Source organism: Trichechus manatus, unplaced genomic scaffold, assembly GCF_000243295.1.
Source record: "Trichechus manatus latirostris isolate Lorelei unplaced genomic scaffold, TriManLat1.0 scaffold00025, whole genome shotgun sequence".
In the NCBI taxonomy this organism is placed as follows: domain Eukaryota; kingdom Metazoa; phylum Chordata; class Mammalia; order Sirenia; family Trichechidae; genus Trichechus; species Trichechus manatus.
Window position 1 is genome coordinate 14,712,858 of NW_004443961.1, and position 24,351 is coordinate 14,737,208.

The window sequence follows — 24,351 nt, forward strand, 5'->3', positions numbered from 1 at the left end:
ATATGGAATATACCATGGACTGCCAGAAGTACAAAACAAATTTGTCTCGGAAGAAATACTGCCAGAATGCTCTTTAGAAGCAAGGATGGCAAGACTTTGTCTCACATACTTTGGACATGTTATCAGGAGGGACCAGTCCCTGGAGAAGGACATCATGCTTGGTAGAGGGTCAGTGAAAAAGGGGAAGACCCTCAACAAGAAGAACTGATGAAATAGCTTCAACAATGGGCTCAAACATAGCAACAATTGTGAGGATGGCACAGAACTGGGCAGTGTTTCGTTCTGTTATATAGGGTCGCTATGAGTCAGAAGTGACTTGACGACACCTAACAATAACAAGCTTTGTAATCATTTTGTAAGCACCTAACTCTCTTCTTAAACTCTTCCCACTTGAAATATCTAGAGTAGTTCCATTTCCTGCACTGAAACCGCATGGAGTGAGACAGACAGCCAAGAAGAAAATACACAAGCAAGATAACTCAGACTGTGATAATATATAAGAGGAAATAAACAGGATACGTAACAGAGAAAAGAAACGGTGCTTAGAAGATGAGAACCAAGGAAAGCCTCATTCTGAACCTGACGTTTAAAGTGAGAAAGGAAACCAGAGAAGGAGCCGGTCATGTGATGAACTGGTGAACTGTTTCTGGCACAGGAAGCACCCATGCAAGAGTTCCACGGTGGGAAAGAAAGAACGTGGCATGTTCCAGAAATCTAATGGAAGCCAGGGGGGGCTAGAGTAAAAGGAACAAGAGGGAAAGGGCAGATGAGCTGGAGGAGGAGGGCAAAAGCCAGACTACATGGCCACAGGCAGAAGCTTGAGTTTTATTATAATGTTATGAAAAGCCACTAAAAAGTTTTAAGCAGGGGCATAACACATGATTAACATTTGTAAAAGAGCACTTTAGCTGGAGTGTGGAGAAGGGATTACAGAGGGCAGAGAGAGAGCAGAGAGCCCAGGTAGGAGTGTCTTCCAGGAGTCCAGGCATAAACAGATGGTGGTGTGGACAGTGTGGGTGGTGGCAGTGGAGACAGAGAAAAGGGGCCAGTCTGGAACCACGTTTTGAAGGTAGACTCAGCAAGACTAGCTGACGACACGGATGTTATGGCAGAGGAAGGAGAAGTTGAAGGGAACACAAAGGGAGAATTAAGGATAAGGTATGGTGAGAGCTTTTTGGGTTGAGCTGTTTTAAATCTTTCCCCAAAACCCTGCGTTTGCTCCTCAAAAAATTATGGAAAGAACAACCCATCCACTGCCATCAAGTCGATTCTGACTCACACACAGCATCCCTACAGGACAGAGTAGAACTGCCCCATAGGGTTTCCAAGGCTGTACATCTTTATGAAAGCAGACTGTCGCATTTTTCTCCTGCGGAGTGGCTGGTGGATTCGAACCACCGACCTTTTGGTTAGCAGACAAGTGCTTTAACCACTGCGCCACCAGGGCTCCTCATGGAAAGGACAACTGCCTCCAAATTGCCACAACTGGAATGGAAGGATCCACTGTCTTTGACAGAGAGACAAGAGTTGGTTTAAGCAGGTCCTTCAGTCTTAAACTGTCCGAGCCTAATCTATCATCACATCAAACCTGCTTCACCAGACAAACAGCCTTAGAGCTCTGACTTGGATGGGACTTGTATGCATCCACATGGCACGATTTAAGTTAAAATGCAGCCTCCTCCTCCATAAACTACAAGGGGAGGTAGACAAGAAAACCTTTAATGAAAAAAAAAAAAAGCTTCTTTCCAAGCTAGTAGCTTTACTTCTTAAATTTCAAATATAATTAGTTATATGGTTAGATTTGTAGAGCCCCACACCTTAGTAAGGAGCCCTGCTGGCGCAGCGGTTAAGAGCTCAGCTGCTAAGCAAAAGGCTGGCAGTTCGAATCCACCAGCCGCTCCTTGGAAACTCTATAAGGCAGTTCTACTCTGTCCTATAGGGCCGCTATGAATCAGAATCAACTCTACAGCAATGGGTTTGGTTTGGTTTTTGGTATACACTTAGTAAAGCCATCACTACTATTTATGAAATCAGACAAGGTTTGTTTCATGTCAGTTGAAAATTCCAAGAAACTCAATGTCTTCTACTTTGAAAAGTTGTGAGAAATATCACCTATTGTATTTAAGCACATAAACAAAAGCTTCCCTCCCAAAACTCGATCTCAAAAATAATACAAATAAAAAATTAATATTTAACACCAAGACATTCAATACAGAGAGTTGCAGCCTTTGAAACAATTTTATTATTAACTATGATTGTTTCCTCACTTTGTAAAATCCTAGCCTGCTGAATGTGCTTATACGTATAGCACCAAGACCCTACCAAACCCACTGTCGTCAAGTCAATTTGGACTCATAGTGTTTCCAAGGCTGTAAATCTCTTCAGAAGCAGACTGCCACATCTTTCTCCCACATACAAAGCACAACATACACATAACTCTTGATCAAATGAATGGCTGCAACTAAGCATTTGCACTGTGCCAGGCACTTGACAAAGTGCCAGGCTGCATGCAGCAACTCTATGAGGTGGGCATTAAAATCCCCATTTGACTGATGGGGAGACTGAAGTTCAGAAAGGTTAAGTAACTTGCCCAAGGTCACACTGCCAGCAAGTGGCAGAATCCAGCCCAGTCTGCTAACCTCCCAGACCATCCATGCTCTTCTTCTTCTCCCATATGCCCTTCTTGGACAGAAACGACAAATCTGAAATTCAGGTGTACCTGTAAAGTGACTGATTTTGTTTGACTCCTTGTCCTAACTGAAGCTTTCAAGAGAGCAACAGACTCTTTTATTCAACTGTTAATGGCTTAGCAATGCAATTGCTTGTTCATCCTTCCAGGAGGAAGCTAATCATGTTGGATAAACAGCAGCTGCCCAGGGGAATGACCTAGAAATCAGGAAAAACCATCCTGCATATAAACTACACATCTTATTCTTTCTTGCAAATGGAAAAATCATTCATTTGGACAGTGATAATTCACACGGCCCTCGACCCTCTCTCCTGCTGTTACAGTGAAGAGCCAAGCCAAGCACTGACCCAAATGCACTCTGCTCTCCAGTCTTTTTGATGTCTAACACTTTTGCTTGAAGCGCTTACTGATGAAGATCAAAGACTACAGCCTTAAGTATAGATTGCACCTCTACTAAAGAAAACAAAAATTCTCACAACTAGACCAATAAGCAACATCATGATAAATGGAGAAAAGATTGAAGTTGTCAAGGATTTCATTTTACTTGGATCCACAATCAATGCCCATAACAGCAGCAGTCAAGAAATCAAATGACGTACTCTATTGCGCAAATCTGCTGCAAAAGACTTCTTTAAAGTGTTAAAAAGCAAAGATGTCATCCTCAGGACTAAGGTGCACCTGACCAAAGGCATAGGGTTTTCAATCGCCTCACACGCATGCGAAAGCTGAACGACGAACAAGGAAGACCGAAGAAGAATTGACGCCTTTGAATTCTGGTGCTGGTGAAGAATATTGAATATACCATGGAATGCCAGAAGAACGAACAAACCTACCTTGGAAGAAGTACAACCAGAATGCTCCTTAGAAGCAAGGATGGTGAGACTTGGTCTCACATACTTTGGCCATGTTATCAAGAGGGACCAGTCCCTGGAGAAAGACATTATGCTTGGTAAAGTAAAGGACCAGCAAAAAACAGGAAGACCCTCAACAAGATGGACTGACACAGTGGCTGCGACAATGGACTGAGATATAGCAACAATTGTGAGGGTGGCACAGGACCGGGCAGTGTTTCATTCTGTTGTACACAGGGTCACTATGAGTTGGTACCAAGTCTACTGCACCTAACAACACTTTTGCTTTATCCCCATCATGTATGATGGCTATAGGGGCAATGGTAGTTCAGTGGTAGAACTCCTACCTTCCACACAGGAGATCGGGTTCAATTCCCAGAAAATGCACCCCGTGCAAGCCACTACCATCTGTCAGTGGAGGCTTTGGTGTTGCTATGATGCTGAACAGGTTTCAGTAGAGCCTCCAGACTAAGACAGACTGGGAAGAAAGGCCTGACAATCTACTTCTGAAGATCAGCCAATGAAAATCCTATGGATCACAATGGTCAGATCTGTAACCGATCATGGGAAGAGAGCTGGACCATGCAGTGTTTCATTCCGTTGTCCACAGGGTCGCTAATAACAACTACAGCAAATGACAGCTGCTCTTTTTACTTCTGCCTGGGAAATTTTAATTCTCTTAATGATTTTTAAATTTTCAGTTATTTTAAGTGTTAAAATGTATTGAGGTGACAGCAAATAGGCATGAAGGCCCTTTCTGGGGTGATGGGAACGTTCTAAAATTAGATTGTGGTAATGGTTGCACAGTTCCGTAAATTTACTAAAAATCATTGAACTCTCCAATTAAAAGAAGTGAACTTCATGGTACATAAACTATACCTCAAAAAATTGTCTGTTTTTTAAGTGCATTGTGATAATGCTAATGGATTACGGAGGTAATGCTCCCTTCCTGATTGAGAGTATAAAAACATCAGTTGCTAGAAACACTAACAAGAGCTCCTTTGCTGCTTCCTATGGGGGAGAAGGGCCATCCTTGGCTGGAATGCCAGAGCACCTATATTCCAGCTTTCCTTTACTACCACAGCATGTCCACCAAAAGGGGAATATTTCTTCCTTGAAGCAGTTATTGAGCACCTGGAGGGGCGGGGAAGGAGGCAGTATCTGGAAAGACTTCCAGGAAGAGTGGTTCCTGAGGGAGGTCTTAAATGATGAAAAGGAAATGGCCAGGAGAAGGAAGAGCATATGAAAAGGCTGGGAAATGAGAAAGGATTGACCTTTTGGGAGATGGGGCATGGGAAGGAGAACTAAAACACTTTGGAATGGCTGATGTTAAAGATCCATGTTAGGAATGCAAGATCCCGGGACCCACCTAGGACCTAAAGAACCAGGAATGTGCATCTTAACAAGTCTCCCACTCTGAAAATCAGGTAATCTTTATACATACTAAAGTGTGAGAACCATTATGCTAGATCCTAAAAGGCTTCTATGCCATATTAAGGTGTTTGCATTTCACCTCAAAGGCAATGAGAAACTATGTGCAGATTTTAAGCAGCAAGGTGAGACGAGCCTTGCACTTTAGAAAGAACAGTCTAGCGTGGCGCATTGTTTTGGGGCACAGCAAAAACACTAGAGTCCCCCCCAGGGTCAAGTAGTGCACACACACTGTCACCTCCTCTGGGGTTTACATTAACTTTACCTAATTTGGTCTTTATCCTTGGTTCCTGAGAGATAACTCTAATCCCCAGGAATTTCCTGAGTAACTCAGGTGCCTTTGTTACCTATCAACCTCCAGACTGCACCTGAGAGTTTATACTAATGAAGTGACTCAGTTGGGGGCTGGCCGGGCCAGAAAGGCCGCCTCGATGATATCAGCTGACCTCAGGAGAGGTAGGCTGATTCAATCAACCATGACTACGTAATGAGGCCCCAATAAACTTCCATGGGTTTCCTGGTTGACGAAAGACATCAATGCACACGTGAGGGCAGTGAGTCCCTTTCTGGGACATGGAAGCTCCCTGTTGGGAACCCTCCCAGAACTCTCCCTATGTGTCTCCTCATTTGTATTCTTTTTGCTGTAACAGAACTGCAATCCTAAGTACAGCACTTTCTGTGACTTCCTTCTAGTGAATTATTGAACCTAAGGGAGTAGTGGGAGCCAGCAAATCAAAAATAAGGAGGGCTGGAGACCCGTGAGCTTAAGGCTGGTATCCTGAGGGTATAGAGGGAACTCCCAAATTTGTAGCCAGCAGGTTAAAAGTGAGGGTGTCCTGGGGACTCCCAAGCTTGTGGCTAGTGCCTGAGGTCTTGGGTAGACTGGGCAATCTGGAGGACTGTGCCCTTTCGTTTGTGAGGTCTGACCTAGCTCTAGGTGGTTAGGGTCAGAAGAAGTGCTACATGCACAGTTGGTGTCAGAACAGAACTGAAACAGAAAGGAACATGGATGAATTCATTTGATTGATCCTTACACCTCCTTTACCTTTAACATCTTCTACTAAGTAACAACCACAAACATGTTTCACAGGTCATAGTTTCCTGTTAACATCTAGGTGCTAGATGCAAACCCTGAAAGAACGTTATGACATTCATCAGTGGAAAGAAGGGACTGCACGGCAAAATGCCGGGAGAAACCAGAGGTTATAACGCATACCATTTATGTGCTAGTAGGAAAGTGCCAACTTAAGTGTCACCTCCTTGCTGACAAATATTAACATTGTTCAGTCAAAAATGGAGCTAGAACAGATGGCCTTTTGAGACCACGTTTACCACTCCCTTTTGCGGTAAGTGGTTTCCCCTCTCCCCCCAGGAAAGGAAAGGTGAGAGGACTGTAAACTTGCAGAATTTACCCAGCTGGAGTCTTGGGAGTTAGCCTGAGAGGTAGTAGCAACTACCCTAAAGAAATCCTCCAGCAGAGGAAGAGATGGGCAGAAGCCTGGATGGGTCAACCTTCATAAATGCCAGCTCCTTACAGGGTTGGAAAAACAATGCAAGAAGCCACATACTGAAACCTTAATCATAGCAATGTAAGGGGCCAAATTTTGAGACCCGTATGCTAAGCTCTCCATAGTCCTTTAATCCTTACCATAACCCTATGAAGTAGCTTCTACTAGCTCCATTTTACAGATAAAGAAACTGAAACTTAGCGAGATTAAGTAACCTATCCAAGGTCACACAGCTTGTACATGGAGGAGCAGACACTCAAACTTGGGTCCGTCTGACTCCAGTCCTTGTACCATATCACTTAATATGCCAAATAGATTTATATTTTTTCCCAGTTTTAACATTCATGCTTATGTGAGTATTGGAGCCCTGGTGGCTCAGTGGTTAAGATCTGGGCTGCAACCAAAATGTCAACAGTTCAAATCTATCAGCCGCTCCTTGGAAACCCTATGGGGCAGTTCTACTCCGACCTATAGGATCGCTATAAGTCGGAATCAACTCGACGGCAACGGGTTTGGTTTTTTGTATTTTTTTTTTTTTTTGTATATGACTATTAAGGAAATAAGCAAATTTAATTCATAAGGCTTATAATACATGGAAAGCAAACTTACATCTAGCCCTAGATATCACCTAGCACAAGGGTTAGCAAATTTTTCCTATAAAGGGCCAGACAGAAAATATTTTAGCCTTTGTGGGTCAGGCAGTCTATGTCCCAATTACCCAACTCTGCCATTGTAGCATGAAAGCGTCCATAAACAATCCCTAAACAAGCGGGTATGCCTGTGTTCCAATAAAACTTTATTTACAAAAATAGGCAGGAGATGGGGGGCTGTATTTGGCCCTTGGGAAAAGTTTTCCACTCTCTAAGTTATTGGAAAGGGTACTGAATTAGGATTTAGGATACCTGCTTCTAACCCTGATTCTGTGCCTAAGCAAGCTAGGTGACCTTGGGCCAATCACTTCCTTTCTCTGTTTCTATGATGTGCATTTCTGCAGAATTTCCTTCTCAGCTGACTGCAAGAATAAGGTAAAAAACATGCTTTAATACACTAAGACATTAGTTGGCAGAATTTTCATCAAATTCATACATATGAACAGTGGCAGCAATACCTTAAGGTAAAAGCATAAAGGAAAAAAGAGTAGCATTTTACGAGTACTTCTATGTGTCAGGTTCTTTGAAAGTATGATCTTATTTCTTCCTCATCACCTCATCATCGTGGGGTAGGTACCATCATCCTCAAGGAGCCCTGGCGATACAGTGGTTAAGCACTTGGCTACTAACCAAAAGGTCAGCAGTTCAAACCCACCAGCCCCTCCACGGCAGAAAGATGTGGCAGTCTACTTCCATAAAGATTAAAGCATTGGAAACCCTATGGGGCAGTTCTACTCTGTCCTACAGGGGCGTTATGAGTTGGAGTCGACTCAACAGCAACAGGTTGGTTTTGGCTTAGCATCGTCCCCATTTTATAAATGAAGAGTCAGAGAAGTTAAATAATGTGCCCAAGGTCACAGCAGCAAATAAGGAGGCAGGATTTGACCCCAGCTGACCGTTCCCTCAAAAGTTTGGTATGGTTATGGGGGGCAGGGGTAGTTGCTCTTGGTGAACAAGCACTTAATTGATGACTCTGCACAGATGATGACATATGAGTGCTTCTGGGAGAGGGTGCAGATCAGGCCTCACTCCCCTTGCTTCAGGACTCTCCCACTCTGTCCTCATCTGTCCTATCCACCCCCTCTCACAAAGATTACATCCCATTTGGCCTGAGATTCAAGATGTGAGAATCTGGGGTTTGTTTCCTTTAGTTCTGAGTGGAAGGACTGTGACTCCCACATTGAAAAAGACCAGGAACCCCAGAACTCCAGAACAAAGTGGTTTAAGGCAGAAGGGAGGGAGAAAAGAAAGAGTAGCACACCCTCAGAAACCGTCACTGGTCCTGCGACCGCACCAGCATGGTGGGCCAAGTCGGTTCTGTATGTCAGAACTTAACCAAGCATAAGAGCCTATGTGATGGAACACAAGCCTACGGAATTACTCAGACGTGCCTGACCTTGTCTGTCTCCCTAAAGTTCACAGTCATCACTTTAAAACCGTACTTTGAAAATGGGGCTGGAAAAGGGGAAAGTGAAAAAAGGGAGGGGGTGTTTAAAAGAAAAAGAAACATTCCCCAGACACAGAGGAGGGGATACATCTGTCTCCCCACTGCCAAAAGAAAAGAAAGAACACACCCGAACTCCTTAGTGAAGCATTCCAGGCAGTTCAAAATCTGGTTGGAACGTGCGCACTCTAGCTCTCCATCCTTCACCACCTAACTCTTACCTACCCTCTGTTGCAGCCAAAATGGCCTCCATCACACTTCATCCACGCCTGAGCATGCCCCCCCTCCCCGAAGAAAGGAAGGAGTGATCCACTCCATGCTGCCTGCTGAAATTCTAACCCTAAAGTCCAGATCAAATGTCAACCTCTAGATCACAGATGTCAAAGCTGAGAACTTTACAGATGGAGCATGAATGACTATTCCTTCCTACAAGGAAACCAAGGACCAGCAGGGTGAAGGGACTTGCTCCATGTCACACAGCTAGTCTAAAGACCTGGTCAGGAAACCAAGTCAAGTGACTTCTGAGCCAGCGCCACCTTCCCGTGATATCCTGGCTGACTGACTGCCCCAAAAGCCCTCTCCTCCTCCTGAGAGTGCCAGGGCACCTTATACTTTCTGGACTCTCTCCTACACTCTAGGCTAGAGTTGTCTGTTTGTGTACACATTCCTGATAGTCTGCCCTGGAAGGGTCAAAACTATGTCTTACCCGTGTATTATCACCCTCACCCTGTACTTAGCTACCCTTACACAAAGTAGGTCTTCAGTAGGCTGTAGCACTCATTCACCGAACAAAACAGCAGAATACCACCTGCCTCCCCACCTCCAGTCTCATCTCACCCGAGTCAGCCTTCATGCACTGCCAGAAGTGCCATCTGAAGTGCTAATCTCACTGTGCCTTGCCTCAGCTTAAACCCTCATACGTGCACCATGGTCTCCACAATTTGGTACGAAAGACTCTGAATAGCCCTTCTTTCCCCTCCCGCCTCGCTTCCTACCACTCCAGCCACCCAGAGCACCCACAAGCTCTTCCTCACCTCTGTGCCTTGTGCCTGCTAGTCCCCTCCCCAGGACATGCATCAAGAGCTCCCCTCATCCCCAAGTCCCTCCACATGGCTGACCCTCATCCTATAAGACTCAGAAAAGAAACAGCCTCCTTTGGAAAATTATCCCTGCATACCCACCCACCCCCGCCCTAGGAGAAGCGTCTTCCCCTGGGCTCCTGAAGCACCCTGAGCAACACTCCGCTACGGTTCTCAACACAGATTATTGCATCTGTTTTTATGCACCTGCCCCTATCCCCCACAAGACCATAACCCAGGGCAGGGGCTGTGTTTGCCTCTCCAGCACCTGGCACATTAATTTATCTGTAGATGATACACTAAATTAGCTGTACTCTTTACGGAAGCAGATCGCTAGTCCCTTCTTCTGTGGCACCACTGGGTGGGTTCGAACCACCAATCTTTAGGTTAGCAGTCAAGCACAAACCATTTGCACCACCCAGGGACCCTGCCAACATATTAATTAGACCGAATTCTTCTCACTTACTAGTTAAAATCAGGCCCAACAAGTACCATGCGTCATTTTACTAAAGTATTTTAATATATTCAGGCCCTACATACATGTCAGCATATATGTCAGCAATACCAAGGAGGCAGCAAAAAGCTCACACCCACGGTCTTCAAATAAAAAGCTTAATACACAACGGCATTAGGAACTTGCAAGCATTTGACACTTCAGGAGTCTCTCAGAGAGATGTGCTGACCTCACCAGTAAGGTCACGGGCCTTCATAGCCTTGGGTGTATGACAGATTTGGGACATCAGGAGGGAGCACAGATCCAAGGACAGGGGTGGAAGAGGCTAGTTCTGACTGAGCTGGTGACCAAAGGGAGGTTGACACAGGGGAGCCTGTCCCCAGGAAGCCTCACAAGCGCCCACGGGAGTCCTCAGGACTCATCTTCTGGGAGGTTACACATAGTGACTTTAGGAGACTCTGCCTAAGACAGCCACTGGGGCACCTGAGATGAAGGGGCAGGGGTGTCAATGGACAGCTAGAAGGAAGCCTCCAGAATTCACAGTATCAGAATCACAATGTGGATGATTAGTAACAGCACCAGCAGGTAGGGTACTCAGATAAGGCAAACAGCTAATACAAGGAAGAACTGATATCCGCCTAGGGAAGCTAACTGGTTACTAGACTTGAAGGAAGGAAGAGGGTGTGAGGTGCAGGTGGTGGGGCGGGGGGGGCACAATGAGGGAAAGGTTTCACTGAGAAAGTAGCATTCCAAGAATGGGTGGGATTTCAAAAGAGATTCAAGATTGAACATTTCAGAGAAAACTGCCCATGAACCTGAGCTGGCATTGACGCTGATGGTAAACTGATGCTATGTTTTCCTCCCGCTTACCTGCATTACCAACTCACAAACACCCTTCCTGAACCTCACCCAACTAACTAACTAAATGACTAAAATAGATAAATCAATAAGCATTCATGAACAAATGGCCCATGTGCTCCCTCAATAAATGTCACAATCAGCCGTGAGGGTTAGTTTATTGTCTTGGTCTTCCTTCCCTGTCCTCCACACCCACCTGAAGGAGGCAGAACTGAGACCTTTCCTCTTCCTTCAGTACCAGTACCACCACGCAGCCACACAAGGAACCTAGAATTGTCACTAAAAGCTACTCCTTCCCGACCCTCACAATGGGAACAGGCCAACAAGCCAAGTCCTCCTTCATGTTCTCACTGAGAAGCCCTCAACTCCACCTTCTTCTCCCCAAACCCACAACCCCTGGTCTACTTCAATCCTCCTCACCTCCCACATGAACTGTTGCCAACATCCTCTTGCCCTTCCTGCTACCACCTCCACAATCTAGCTGCATCAACTTCACCAGATTTATCTTCCCAAAACAGATTAGCAAATCTTACCACGCTGGCCTAGTTAAAAATTTTCTAGGTTCCACATTTTTAGGAGCTATATCCCCAACTTCTTAGCATGTCATTCCAGACACTGACCATCTGAGCCAAACCCACCTTTTCAGTCTCAGCCCTTAATCCCTCTCCTGTCCCACGGGGTTGAGTCCTCAGCTAAATATAGGGTATGCTTTCGTTCAGGCCAAGCTCTACTTCCATGTGGCCTGAGCCTAATCTCACTTGCTCTGCCCAGCACAATCCTGCTTATTCCTTAAGACTCAGTCCATACACCATCTCTTCTTTAAAGTCTTTGCATCCTCTAACACAACAGAGAGTCCTGGATGGAGCAGGAGAAAGGTGGGGTGCAGAATTCAAATTCTAGTAAGAAGACCAGACTTAATGGTCTGACTGAGACTGGAGGAACACCAGAAAGCATGGCCCCTGAATTCTCTATCAGCCCAGAAATAAAACAACTTCTGAGGCCAACTCTTCAGACAGGGATTGGACTGGACTGTGGGACATAAAGTGATAATCATGAGGAGTGTGCCTTTTAGCTCAAGTAGATACATGAGACTAAACAGGCAGCTTCTGTCTGGAGGTGAGATGGGAAGGCAGAGAGGGTTAGGAGCTGGCTGAATGGCCACGGGGAATCAGGGGTGGAAAGAAGGAGTGTGCTGTCACAGTATGGGGAGAGCGATTAGGGTCACATAACAATGTATGTATAAATTTTTGTACGGGAAAAAATAAAAAATAAAAAAAAAGTCTTTGCATCCTCTAAACTAGAGTGGCCAGCCATCCCTGTTTGCACCTGCTGTCTTAGCATAATTACTAAAAACATTGCGTATAGTCTCATGGTAGACTGCTATAGATGGAAATTGTTTGATGCCTGTCTTAGTAATCTTGTGCTGCTGTAACAGAAATACCACAAGTGGATGGCTTTAACAAACAGAAATTTATTATCTCACAGTTTAGGAGGCTAGAAGTACAAATTCAGGGTGCTGGGTCTAGCGGAAGCCTCTCTCTGTTGGCTCTGGAGGAAGGTCCTTGTCTCTTCTGAGCTTCTACTCCTGGGCAATTTTCACATGGCTTGGCATCTCTCTTCCCCCATCTCTGCTCTGCTTGCTTATTTAATCTCTTTTGTATCCCAAAAGAGACTGATTCAAGATACATCCTGCACTAACCCTGCCTCATTAACATAATAAAGACAACCCATTCTCAAATGGGATTATAACCAAAGGCATAAACCCACTGCTGTCTAGTCCATTCAGACTCATAGTAACCCGAAGGACAGAGTAGAACTGCCCCGTAAGGTTTCCAAGGCTGTAAATGTTTATGGAAGCAGACTGCCACATCTTCCTCCACAGGAGTGGCTAGTGGGATCTAACTGCTGACCTTTCCATCAGCAGTCAAGCGCTTAACCAGAGCACTACCAGGGCTCCCCTACAGGCATAGAGGTGAGGATTTACAACACATATTTTGGGGGGACACAATTTAATCCATAACAGTGCTCATACCAAAAACCTGCCGTGACCCAAAGACAGACCGATTGTCTCCTGCTAGACTATTCCTCAAGGACAGTAACTTTGTCTTACTTTAGTGTGTATTTCCAGCATCTAAAGACTGGTCAGTACCTGAGATATGTTAATAAACATCTGTGGAATGAAAGAATGAATCTGACTCCAAGAACACGTGGCAATCAATTTTATCTAAACTCTCAGAGGAGAAATTTTCTAAATCAGAATTATATCTAAATCCCGGGCCAAAAAGCAAGCCTTGAAAGCTTCTTTCTTTCCCTAACCTAGTGTTTTTCAACTTCTTTTAATATGTATATAATTGTATTTATTTTGTTATTGTTGTTGAGAATATACACAGTAAAACATACATCAATTCAACAGATTCTACATGTACCATTCAGTAACACTGACTACATTCTTTGAGTTGTGTAACCCTTCTCACCCTCCTTTTCTGAGTTATTCCTCCCCCATTAGCATTAATTCACTGCCCACAAAGGCTCCTATCTAATCTCTTGAGTTGCTATTGTCAGTTTGATCCCATATAGATAGTTATTAAAAGAGTATAATGCTAAAAGCAGACTTTTTTTTTTTTTTTTTTTACTAGTTAAGCTAAACTGTTTGGTTTTAAGAAGACTTCAGTGGATATTTTTGGTTTAAGTTTTAAAGATTATCTCAGGGCAATAGTTTCAGGGGTTCATCCAACCTTCATTGCGCTAAGAAGTCTGGAATCCACAAGAATTTAAAATTCCGTTCTGCCTTTTTCCCCTTTTTGATCAAAGATTCTTCTATAGAATCTTTGATCAAAATGTTTAGTAATGGTAGCCAGGCGCCAACCTGTTCCTTTGGTCTCATGGCAAAGGAGGCAGTTGTTCATGGAGGCAATTAGCCACACATTCCATATCCTCTTTCTGTTCCTGACTCTCCCTCTTCCTCTGTTGTTCCACCAAATAGAGACCAACTGTTGTGCCTTGGATGGCCGTTTTTAGACTCCAGACACTACATAATGAAGTAGGAGGTAGAACAGGGGCACTAAACATGCTATTAGATCAATTAATGGAATGTCCCATGAAACCATGACCCTAAACTTCCAAACCAAGAAACCAACTCCCCTGAGGTGTTTGGTTGTACATATGTACATAAGCAGCCGCAGTAGCTACTTTTTTTTTTTTGTCATTGTTGTCAATACATCTGTCAGACAACTTTTGCCAATTAAACTTTTTACAGGCATACAACTTATTGACAGCAATTATAATAATCAGCTGTGCAACCATACCCTTCATCAATGTGATTTTTCCATCACCATTAGCCCCCTTTTCCTCTTCCCTCCCTCCCCTTGGTAACCACTAATAAACTTTGTTCTCTATACATTTGTCTTTTCTTGTTTTGTTTTGTTTTATATAAGTGAGGTCATATAATATTTGTCCTTTCATGACTGACTTATTTCACTCAGCATGTTTTCCAGCTCCATTCATATTGTGCATATATCAAGACTTCATTTCTCCTACTGGCTGAGTAGTTTTCCATTGTATGTATGGACCACATTCTGTTTATCCATTCATCTGTTGATGGCCATTTAGGCTGTTTCCAGCTTTTGGCTATTGTGAATAGTGCTGCAGTGAACATGGGTGACAAGTCTCTGAGTCTCCGCTTTCCAGTTTTCTGGATATAAACTTAGGAGTGAAATTGCTGGGTGATACGGCAGTTCTATTTTTAGCTTTTTGAGGAACCGCCACACTGTTTGCCACAACGGCTGTACCATTTGCATTCCTACCAGCAATGGATAAGGCTTACAGTTCCCCCACATCCTTGTCAATACGTTATTTTCTGCATTTTTTTAATCTTAGCCATCCTAGTAGGGGTAAAATGGTATCTCGTTATAGTTTTGATTTGCATCTCTCTGTGGCTAAGACGCTGAGCATCTTTTCATGTGTTTGGTGGCCATTTGAATGTCCTCTTTTGTGAAATGTCTATTCAAGTCCTTTTTCCATTTTATGATTGAGTTATTTGTCTTTTTGTTGTTAAGCTGTCAAGGGTTTATATATTTTTTGGTTATTAAATTCTTGTCAGATATATGGTTTCCAAAGATATTCTCCCAGTTGGTAGCTTATCTTCTCACTTTTTTTGTAAAGTCCTTTGATGAATAAAAGTTTTTAATTTTTATGTGGTCCTGTTATGGATTGAATTATGTCCCCCCAAAATGTGTCAACTTGGCTAAGCCATGATTCCCAGTATTGTGTGGCTGTCCACCATTTTGTCATCTGATGTGATTTTCCTATGTGTTATAAATCTTACCTCTAAGACATTAATAAGGCAGGACTAGAGGCAGTTATGTTAATGAGGCAGGACTCAATTACAAGATTAGGTTGTATCTTGAGTCAATCTCTCTTGAGATATAAAAGACAGAAGTGGGCAGAAAGAGGGGGTGGGGGGCCTCATACCACCAAGAAACTAGCTCCAAAAGAAGAGTGTGTCCTTTGGACCCAGGGTCCCTGCACTGAGAAGCTCCTAGACTAGGGAAAGATTAATGACAAGGACCTTCCCCCAGAACTGACAGCGAGAGAAAGCCTTCCCCTAGAGCTGGCACCCTGAATTCAGACTTCTAGACTCCTAAACTGTAAGAGAATAAACTTCTATTTATTAAAGTCATCTACCTGTGGTATTCCTGTTAGCAGCACTAGATAACTAAAACAGGTCCCATTTATTTATTTTGTCTTTTGCTATTTGTGCTTCTGTTACTATATTAGATAATTCATTGCTGAAAGTGAGGCCTGACAGCATTGACCCTGCTTTTTCTTCTAAGGAGAACTTTCTGGTTTTAGTTTGTACATTCAGGTCCTTAATCCATTTTGAATTTGCTTTTGTGTATAGTGTGAAGCATGGATCCTGTTTCATTTTTCTGCATGTGGAAATCCAATTTTCCCAGCACCACTGATTAAAGAGACTTCTTTCCCCATCGAATGGACTTAGCACCCTTGTCAAAAATCAGCTGACCAGAGATGTGTGGGTTTACTTTTGGACTCTCAATTCTATTCTATTGGTCTATGTGTCTACTGTTATACCAGTACCAGGCTGTTTTGATTACTATAGCTGTATAGCATGTTTTAAAATCCAGAAGTGTGAGTCCTCCTACTTTGTTCTTCTCTTTCAACACTACTTTAGCTATTCAGGGCCTCCTGCCATTCCACATAAACTTGAAGATTGGTTTCTCTATTTCTTAAAGAAGGCTGTTGGAATTTTAATTGGTACTGCGTTGAATCTATAGATCATGTTGGGAAGTTTGACATCTTAACAATATTAAGTCTTCAACTTTTTTCATTAACACCTCCCTCATAGGAGAGTTTTTGGAGTCCCTAGGTGGTGCAAATGGTTAACATGCTCAGCTGCTAGCCAAAGGTTGGAGGTTCAAGTCCATCAAGAGGTGCCTTGGAAGAAAGGCCTAGCAATCTACTTCCAAAAAAATCAGCCAATGAAAACCCTATGGAGCACAATTCTACTCTGACATACATGGGGTCACCATGAGTCGGAACTGACACCACAGCAATTGGTTTAATCAATTTTTTAAAAAACATTTAAAGCTGTTATTTTTTTTCATCAAAATTAAGTTATTTTTAGTGAAATTAACTTTCATTTCAGGTTTAGACACAGAAAGAAACAATCTTTGATGGTTGCTAGGGAGGGAGGGATGGGGAGGGAAAAACACTAAATAGACAATAGATAAGTGGTAACTTTGCGAAGCATAAAACAGTACACAATACTGGGAAAGTCAGAACAACTTGACAAAGGCAAGGTCATGAAAGCTTCATAGACACATCCAAACTCTCTGAGGGACCAAATTACTGTGCTGAGGGCTGGGGACCATGGTCTCGGGGGACATCTAGCTCAACTGGCATAACATAGTGTATAAAGAAAAGGTTCTACATTCTACTTTGGTGAGTAGTGCCTGAGGTCTTAAAAGCTTGTGAGCGGCCATCATCTAAGGTACTCCACTGGTCCCACCCCATATGGAGCAAGTGAGAATGAGGAAAACCAAAGACACAAGAGAAATATTAGTCCAAAGAACTAATGGACCACAACTACCATAACCTCCACGAGACTGAGTCCAGCACAACTAGATGGTGCCCGGCTACCACCACTGACTGCTCTGACAGAGATCACAACAGAGAGTCCTGGACAAGCTAGAGAAAAATGCAGAACTCACAAAAAAAGACCAGACTTACTGGTCTGACAGAGACTGGAGAAACCCCAAGAATATGGCCCCCAGACACCGTTTTAGCTCAGTAATGAAGTCACTCCTAAGGTTCACCCTTACAGCCAAAGATTGGACAGGCCCATAAAACAAAATGAGACAAAATGGGCACACCAGCCCAGGGGCAAGGACAAACAGGCAGGAGGGGACAGGAAAGTTGGTAATGGGGAACCCAAGTTCAAGAAGGGGAGAGTGTTGACATATCATAGCGTTGGCAACTAATCTCACAAAACAATGTGTATTAACTGTGTAATGAGAAACTAATTTGTTCTGTAAAGCTTCATCTAAAGTACAAGAAAAAAATTTTTTTAAAGAAATTAACTTTTGTTGCATATGAAAAATTTTTTAAATTAGGTAGCTGCTAGATATTCATTCAGATACCGTTATTTTCTCTTTTCAGCACTAGACGTAATTATAAATCAGCTGAATAACTTAACGTAGAATTCAATAATAAAATAGAAACTATTTGTATTTAATTCAAAGTCCAAGTGACACACAAAAGCCCTGAGGGTCAAATATTAGCAATATCCACAAGGCAGCCAACGACAGCCCATAAGTATGTAGAGGTCACCAATCAAGATACGACTTCAAGATCAAGCAATATCAAGAATAGCCCTCCAATTTCAAATTCTCATAGAATCCAGACTTTCTGGAGCCATGGAGGCTGTATGAACCTGCAAAACTATTGCCCTGAGATAATCTTTAAACCATAAACCTTAAACCAAAAATATCCCTGGATGTCTTCTAAAACCAAACAATAGTTTAGCTTAACTAGTAAAGAATGTCTACCTGGAGCATTGTGCTCTTTTAAGATCTATCTATATCGAATCAAACTGACAACAGCAATTCAAAAGACAGGAAATTTGGGGGGCCGTGAGTTCATGTTAATGAAGGAGGAACAACTCAGAAAAGGCAGGTGAGAATGGTTGCACAACTCTAAGAATGTAATCAATATCACTGAATTGTACATGTAGAAACTGTTGAATTGGTGCATGTTCTGCTGTGTTTACTCTCAACAACAACAAAAACGAAATAAATTACAAAAAAAATAAATAAACAAGTCCTCCAGTCACAGTCATCTATTCACCACAGGTGTGTAGAACTTACCTTGTATACATTTTGTGTATCTTCTGTGAACTCAATGTCAATGTTGTTCATGCAATACCCAAGAAAACCCAATGAGAGAAATTCATAAGCTAAGAAAAGATTTGGATGATTGAGTTTTGGAGGGTCACAAACCATTACAATATCTAAGACTTTTTGCCCTCCGAGAACGAATTTTTGCCCCCATTGAAAATGCAAGCCCTAACCACTGTGCTTCCACATTTGCCCTCCTAGCACTTAAAAAGAAACAACAACAACAACAAAAAAAAAACAGTTTATCTAAGAAAACACCCCACCTCACAGCTGCTTTGAGAGCTCCCCTACCTCTTCTTCCCCTCAGGCACTTTGAAAGAAGTGATTCCCACATTATCAGCCCTTCTCCCACAGTGGAAGGACCCCCACTCCCTTAAAAAAAAAAAAAGCATTGACTTTTAGAGCTGGGAGAACACTTAGGGCTCATCCAGCCCCACAACCTCCTTTTTCAGATGAGGAAACTGAAAAAGCCCTCACAGGTTGAGACTTGCTCAATCAGTCACTAGTCACAGACAGGGATCTTGTCTGGCTGGTTCACTGGTGTGTCTGAAGGCTAGCACAGGGCTTGGCAGATGGAGACAGTCAGACGTTTGCATACATGAATGAATGACTATGGTGCAAGTCAGTGACAGAGCTGAAAGCCAAGTTCATCTAGTTCCCAGCCTAGTATTTTCCCACTACACCACTCTGTCCTCTTTTACTTCCCAACAATATCAAATAATAGTCACAAAGACTATCAAACTCTCAAGTATTTGAAAAGTTTCCCACCTGAAATAAGCAATATTAGTTTCATACACTGAGTAAAATTAAAGACCAGGATCTTGTTCACCCATGGATAGAGCTCTTCAGGCCATTTAGAGTTAGGGACTTTCTGTAAATAAGTCAAGGATACGCAATCTACCATGCACTACTTCTCACTTGCTTACCCTGCCTTGAGCTCTTTTCTGGAGTTCTGATACACATGTCATTTAGACCCCAGAGGGCCAAACTGTCTTCTCTTCCTGAGGCACTTACTGGGTTTGAGCACAGTAGCTAAATTTACACCAACTGAAAGGGTTACACCATGAGGGGCAAAAGTAGATCCGGCATGAACAAAATATTCTCTTTGTACTTTGTTCATCAATGAACTCCTAGGAGTAGGACAGTTCCTAACATGTAATAGGAGCCTAATACTTATTGAATAAATAAATAAAGGTATGGCAAAAGCTGAAGGCTATTAACCAACATCTTTATTGCAGTTATTTATTCATCCAACAAATATTTATTCACCAAGTGTCTGTGTGCTGGGTACTCTGCTGCTGTGAAACCTAATTTCCCCCACAGAACTAGAACCCTCCTCCCCAGCTAATGCACCTCTATACTGTGGTTCATCTTGTAGACAATGGCTATAGCTAGGGTGACCACATTCCCAGTATGCCCAGGACAGTCCTGTTGTTGTTGTTGTTAGGTGCTGTCGAGTCTTAGTTTATACCTATTGTCTCAGTGTTAATTATTAATAGCATCCCCTTTTCTCTCAACAATATGTTGGTTTGGACAATAAATTGTATAGCCCTAGGCATACCAAATCTTTTGTGACAAGCAGACCAGGGGTTCAAAAATTAAATCATTTTACTAGGTACTCTCAGTCTCATTTCGTCACTTATAATATGTTCATAATAACACTAAATGGTTGTATCTAGGGCAGCAGGTAGGGAGAAGACTGGTACATCAGACTGAGACCATACTCTAGCTAGCCTTGAGTGCCAAGTACATGGAAATTTAATTTTTAGTAGCCAACCACTTAACTATTTGCGCCACCAAGGACTCTTTAACATACAACCAAAAAAAACAAACAAACCTGTTGCTAGCTAGTGAATTCTGACTCCTGGTAATCCCATGTGTTAAGAGTTCAACTACTCCATAGGGTTTTCTTGGCTGTATAATCTTTACGGAAGCAGATTGGCAGGCCTTTCTTCCGTGTGTGGTGTGACCTTTAATATACAGCAGGGAGCCATAAAAACTTTGGAGGAAGGGAGTGAACGTATAGTGAAAGCACAGTGAAAGCGTTAGTTCCTTGATGACAGAGAAGAACAAGCTAAGGCAGGAGGGAAGGGTGGCTCCAGGTCATACCAAAAAGATAGCCTAAAGCTATAAATAAAGGTTGTCACAGATGAAAATAGCAACAAATATGCTATTTCAGCATTTGCTTTTATGTGTAGTTTTAAAATTTTAACAGTAAATAGATGCAACTGAACACACTCTAGTTCAATGGTCTGTGGCCTTGGGTCCCTCAATGCAAGGGGAGGCTGCAAAGGAAGGTTCTGGACAACCCAGCTTGCCTCCTGTCTGCCAGTCATGTAAAGGTGGTGTACTGGTTTTTTGTTTTGTTTTTATTTTAAGGCCCACATTTGAAGCATAACATTCATCGTCAGGAGTTTCCTGACGTTAAAGAGATGGACGGGAATTTTAACCCGCTTGCTCCAGATCAGCCTCTATTGCATCACTTGAAATCAAGCTTCCTCAAATAGCGACTTGTAAAATGTAAGTCAGGTAAAATGGCAGCAGCACTAGCTGCCGCCGCGGGAACCTTCGCCTCAGCTTCAAGTGCAGGAGACAGCGCTCTCACCGAAGGTGCCAAGTGCTGAAGTCACAATCGGTAAAATCAACAGGTCCCGCGCGCCGCGACGGGCGGAAGTGGGTAGTCACTTGCAGTAGGGAGGGAGGAGGCCAGAGTCGGTTCTCAAAGCGCCTTCCCTCCAGCCACGCTGACCTCTAAGGGACTCGCTAGGGGAAGTGGCCGGGCCCCGTGGGGAAGGAGGCAGCATCGCTTCCCGGGTTCTAGTCCCCCGGCACCTCGGCAGCCCCTCGCAGATACCCCTCGGCTCCCTCATCCTCCCGCTGTCCTGCTCCTCGCAGCGGTTTTAAGCCTTTCGGTTTCGCCACTAGGAAACTTCCATAGAAGGTGAGAGTCCCAGGTGGAGAGACAAGTCCACACACCCCTGGGAGCCGGTGTCGGCACTCCGGGGTCAGACTCCAGGTCCGGAAGGGCTCTGACACCTCCAGGCTACGGTCCCTGCTACGCGCGCACGCTCTCACCCACCGGCCCAGGGACGCGGGCCCCTGCATCCACAAGATCCCGGGGTGCGCGGTCCCCGCGGAGCCCCCTCCTCACTCCCGCGGGGTCAGAGCCTCCCAGTCGGGGACCCCCCACCGCAGCCCCTGCCCTTTCTCTCCCAGGCTGGGGACCAGGGGGCGGGACCTCTGCCGCCCCGCCGGGCTCGCCCAGCCCTCCCGGACCCCGGCCCGAGCTCCAGGGGCCGCGCCCGAGGTCAGTACCTCGTCCGCTTCCAGCTCCGCACCATTGCCTACGAGCGCCATGTTCCTCCTCCAGTGGCTACCACCCAAAAGCCAGGCAGTGCGCTCAGAGCCGACTCTGCTCCTCGGCTCGGGGTTCAGCCCCGCGCAAGGGAGGGAAGGAGGGGACGGCCCCGCGGCGCGCAGCTACACAGGAGCTTTCCCCGCCCCCGGCACCCGCAGGCAGGCAAGGTATCCATTTCCAGAGCCGGCGCCCGGCCGGCAACCCCTGCAAACCCCGCCCCCCTCAGGCTCCTCCCCGCCCCCTCCCACGCGGCTCTCTCGGGCTCAGCCAATCAGCTTTCCCGAACGCGTCTCCGCCCCGAGCCGGCATCCACTTTGGACCCACGTGGGTGGAGCCACCGAGTGGGCGGAGTCATCCAGTGGGCGGGGTCATCGCGCAGCCTGAGTCTTCGCCCTCCTGGCCCGCCCTCTGGGAAGGTAGTTTAGGGTCCCGGCCGGGGTGGTCTAGGTGAGGGACGAGCGCGCTCCTGGAGATAAGAAGGCGCGGGGCTGACGAGTCCAAGATCAAAGCCGCACTCTTCTTGGGGCCTGTGGAAGCGTCCACCTGGTCCTTGGGCGGGTGCCAGACCCCTTCCCTCGCCAGGTGAACACCGTGTCTTGCAGATGGTGAAGGCTAGAGGGCCGGCTTGGGTCTCAGTCACCTGTCAACGAGAAAACTTGGTCTCGCCAAATGACCGGTCACTGGGTCAGGAGCATAGTCTTCCCATACAGGGATGCTATGTTTGCTTCTGTGTATGTATGAAAACTAAAAGAGAAACCTCAGGACAGATATTTACCCATCTTACAGCCCCTCTCCCAACCCCTCCCAACCACCCCACCCCCGTCCACTCGCCCTCCCCATAGCATCCCGCACTAACCCCTTTTGTAACTCCAAACATAAGTGTATGATTTGTGCTTGAAGTGTAAGCTCCATGAGGGTAGGGACGCTGTCTGTCTTCTTCAAGACTATATCCCCAGCACCTAGAAAATTGCCTTGCACATAGTAGGTACTCAACAAATATTTGTTGACTGAATTTAAAAATTGATTCTTGCCTCTGACACGTGAAATAATTGAACTATCCAACTGGAAATTTGAAAGCTGTATTTTTAGGGTTTTTTGTTTGGTTAGTATTTTTTGAGGGCGGAGGAGGGGTTTGGTCAGCTTTATTTTACAGGGAGCCCTGGTGGCGCAATGGTTAAGAGCTCGGCTGCTAACTAAAAGGTCAGCAGTTCAAATCCACCACCATTCCTTGGAAACCCTATGGGGCAGTTCTACTCTGTCCTATAGGGTCGCTATGAGTCGAAATCGACTCGAAGGCAACGGGTTTGGTTTTCAGAGTTTTATTTTACATTCAATAAAATTCACCAAGTTTAAGTATGTAATGCAACGAACTTTGACAAATGTATACATTGTCCCAATTACGAAACAGAACACCCCAAAAAGTTTTCTGTGCCCCTTTGCTGTCAATTCTCTCCATGTGTGTTAGAGTAGAACTGTACTCCACAGGGTTTTCAATGGCTAGTTTCTTCAGAAGTAGATCGCTAGGACTTTCTTCTGAGGTGCCTTTGGGTGGACTCGAACTGCCAACCTTTCTAGCAGCTGAATGTTGTTAACCATTAGCACTATCCAGGGATTCCAGATGGGACCTGGAGATCAAATTCCAACAATCCTGAAAGTGTCCTTTCTTCCCCACCCTCCCTTTCTGTTTATGCTTCACTTTCTGAGGCTAGATTTCCTGAGTCCAGATTCTACACTGTATTACTCATGGATGATTCCCGTTTTTTTTTAAGTTCACAGGCTCCTAAATTAATATCTTATCTTCCTGAAGTGAAACCATCTCACTGATGGCTTCTTCCTCTCCCATATGTTTTGTTATTCTCTCTTAAGAATTTCAACTCCTCAAATTTTGAAGAGATACAAAAGAACTTGGCTCCAATTAGTGATATGATTATGTTCTACAGGGATAAAATCTGAAGTTGTGTGTGTTTTAAATTCACCAAATTAGATGAACAGTACTCATGTTTATGAGGAAGTCGGTTATAAACACTGAATGAATAAAGGGGTTCTAGCCACTGAAACTTCTAATCAAATTTCCATTGCTCCTGGCAGATATCAACTTTTTTCCCTTGCACATGTGTGATTTTACAAGATCATGAATCAGAAATATAAAACAGGTTTTTTCAAAGAACAATTAGAGTGGATTCATTTTTATAACAAAATTCCCCTGCATATTCTTTTCTTGCCAGTTTGCTGCTACGTTATACTGTAATAGTCCAGTGAGATTGCTCAAATATTCCACTTCCTAGAGGTAACTGGTGTAGGTATCAAGCAAGCAGTGTCTGAATTGTTTCATTCTGAAGATGCTCCTACTGGGAGCTGTTTGTGTTTCAAAATAAACCTAGAATTGCAGACAATCAAATCTTTAGTACTGATCCTGTTATCCTTAGCTGATATAGGATTTATTTTGTTGATATTTGATTTAAATAAAATTGTATCTTTGTCATTTGTGTAATAGGAGAGAGAACAGTCTGCAATTAAAACAGAATTTTTTTTTTTTAGAAACACACATCCATGAAATATAAGTGCACTTTGTAAACCGTACGTTTGTCAATGGCTTTGTCTCAAGTTCATGTCT

The 24,351-nt window shown here is 44.1% G+C and overlaps 1 protein-coding gene across 4 annotated transcripts in view; it reads right to left on the bottom strand.

The window, feature by feature from the left end:
- TTC39B (tetratricopeptide repeat domain 39B) overlaps positions 1-21,903 on the bottom strand; it is a 138,018-nt gene extending 116,115 nt beyond the window's left edge. For all 4 annotated transcript variants that reach the window (XM_023728621.1, XM_023728619.1, XM_023728618.1 and 1 more), the window contains exon 1: positions 21,695-21,903. In XM_023728621.1, coding sequence (XP_023584389.1) covers positions 21,695-21,720 — 26 coding nt within the window. In that variant the 5' untranslated portion in view covers positions 21,721-21,903. The remainder of the gene's footprint in view (positions 1-21,694) is intronic.
- Positions 21,904-24,351: the final 2,448 nt, after the last annotated feature.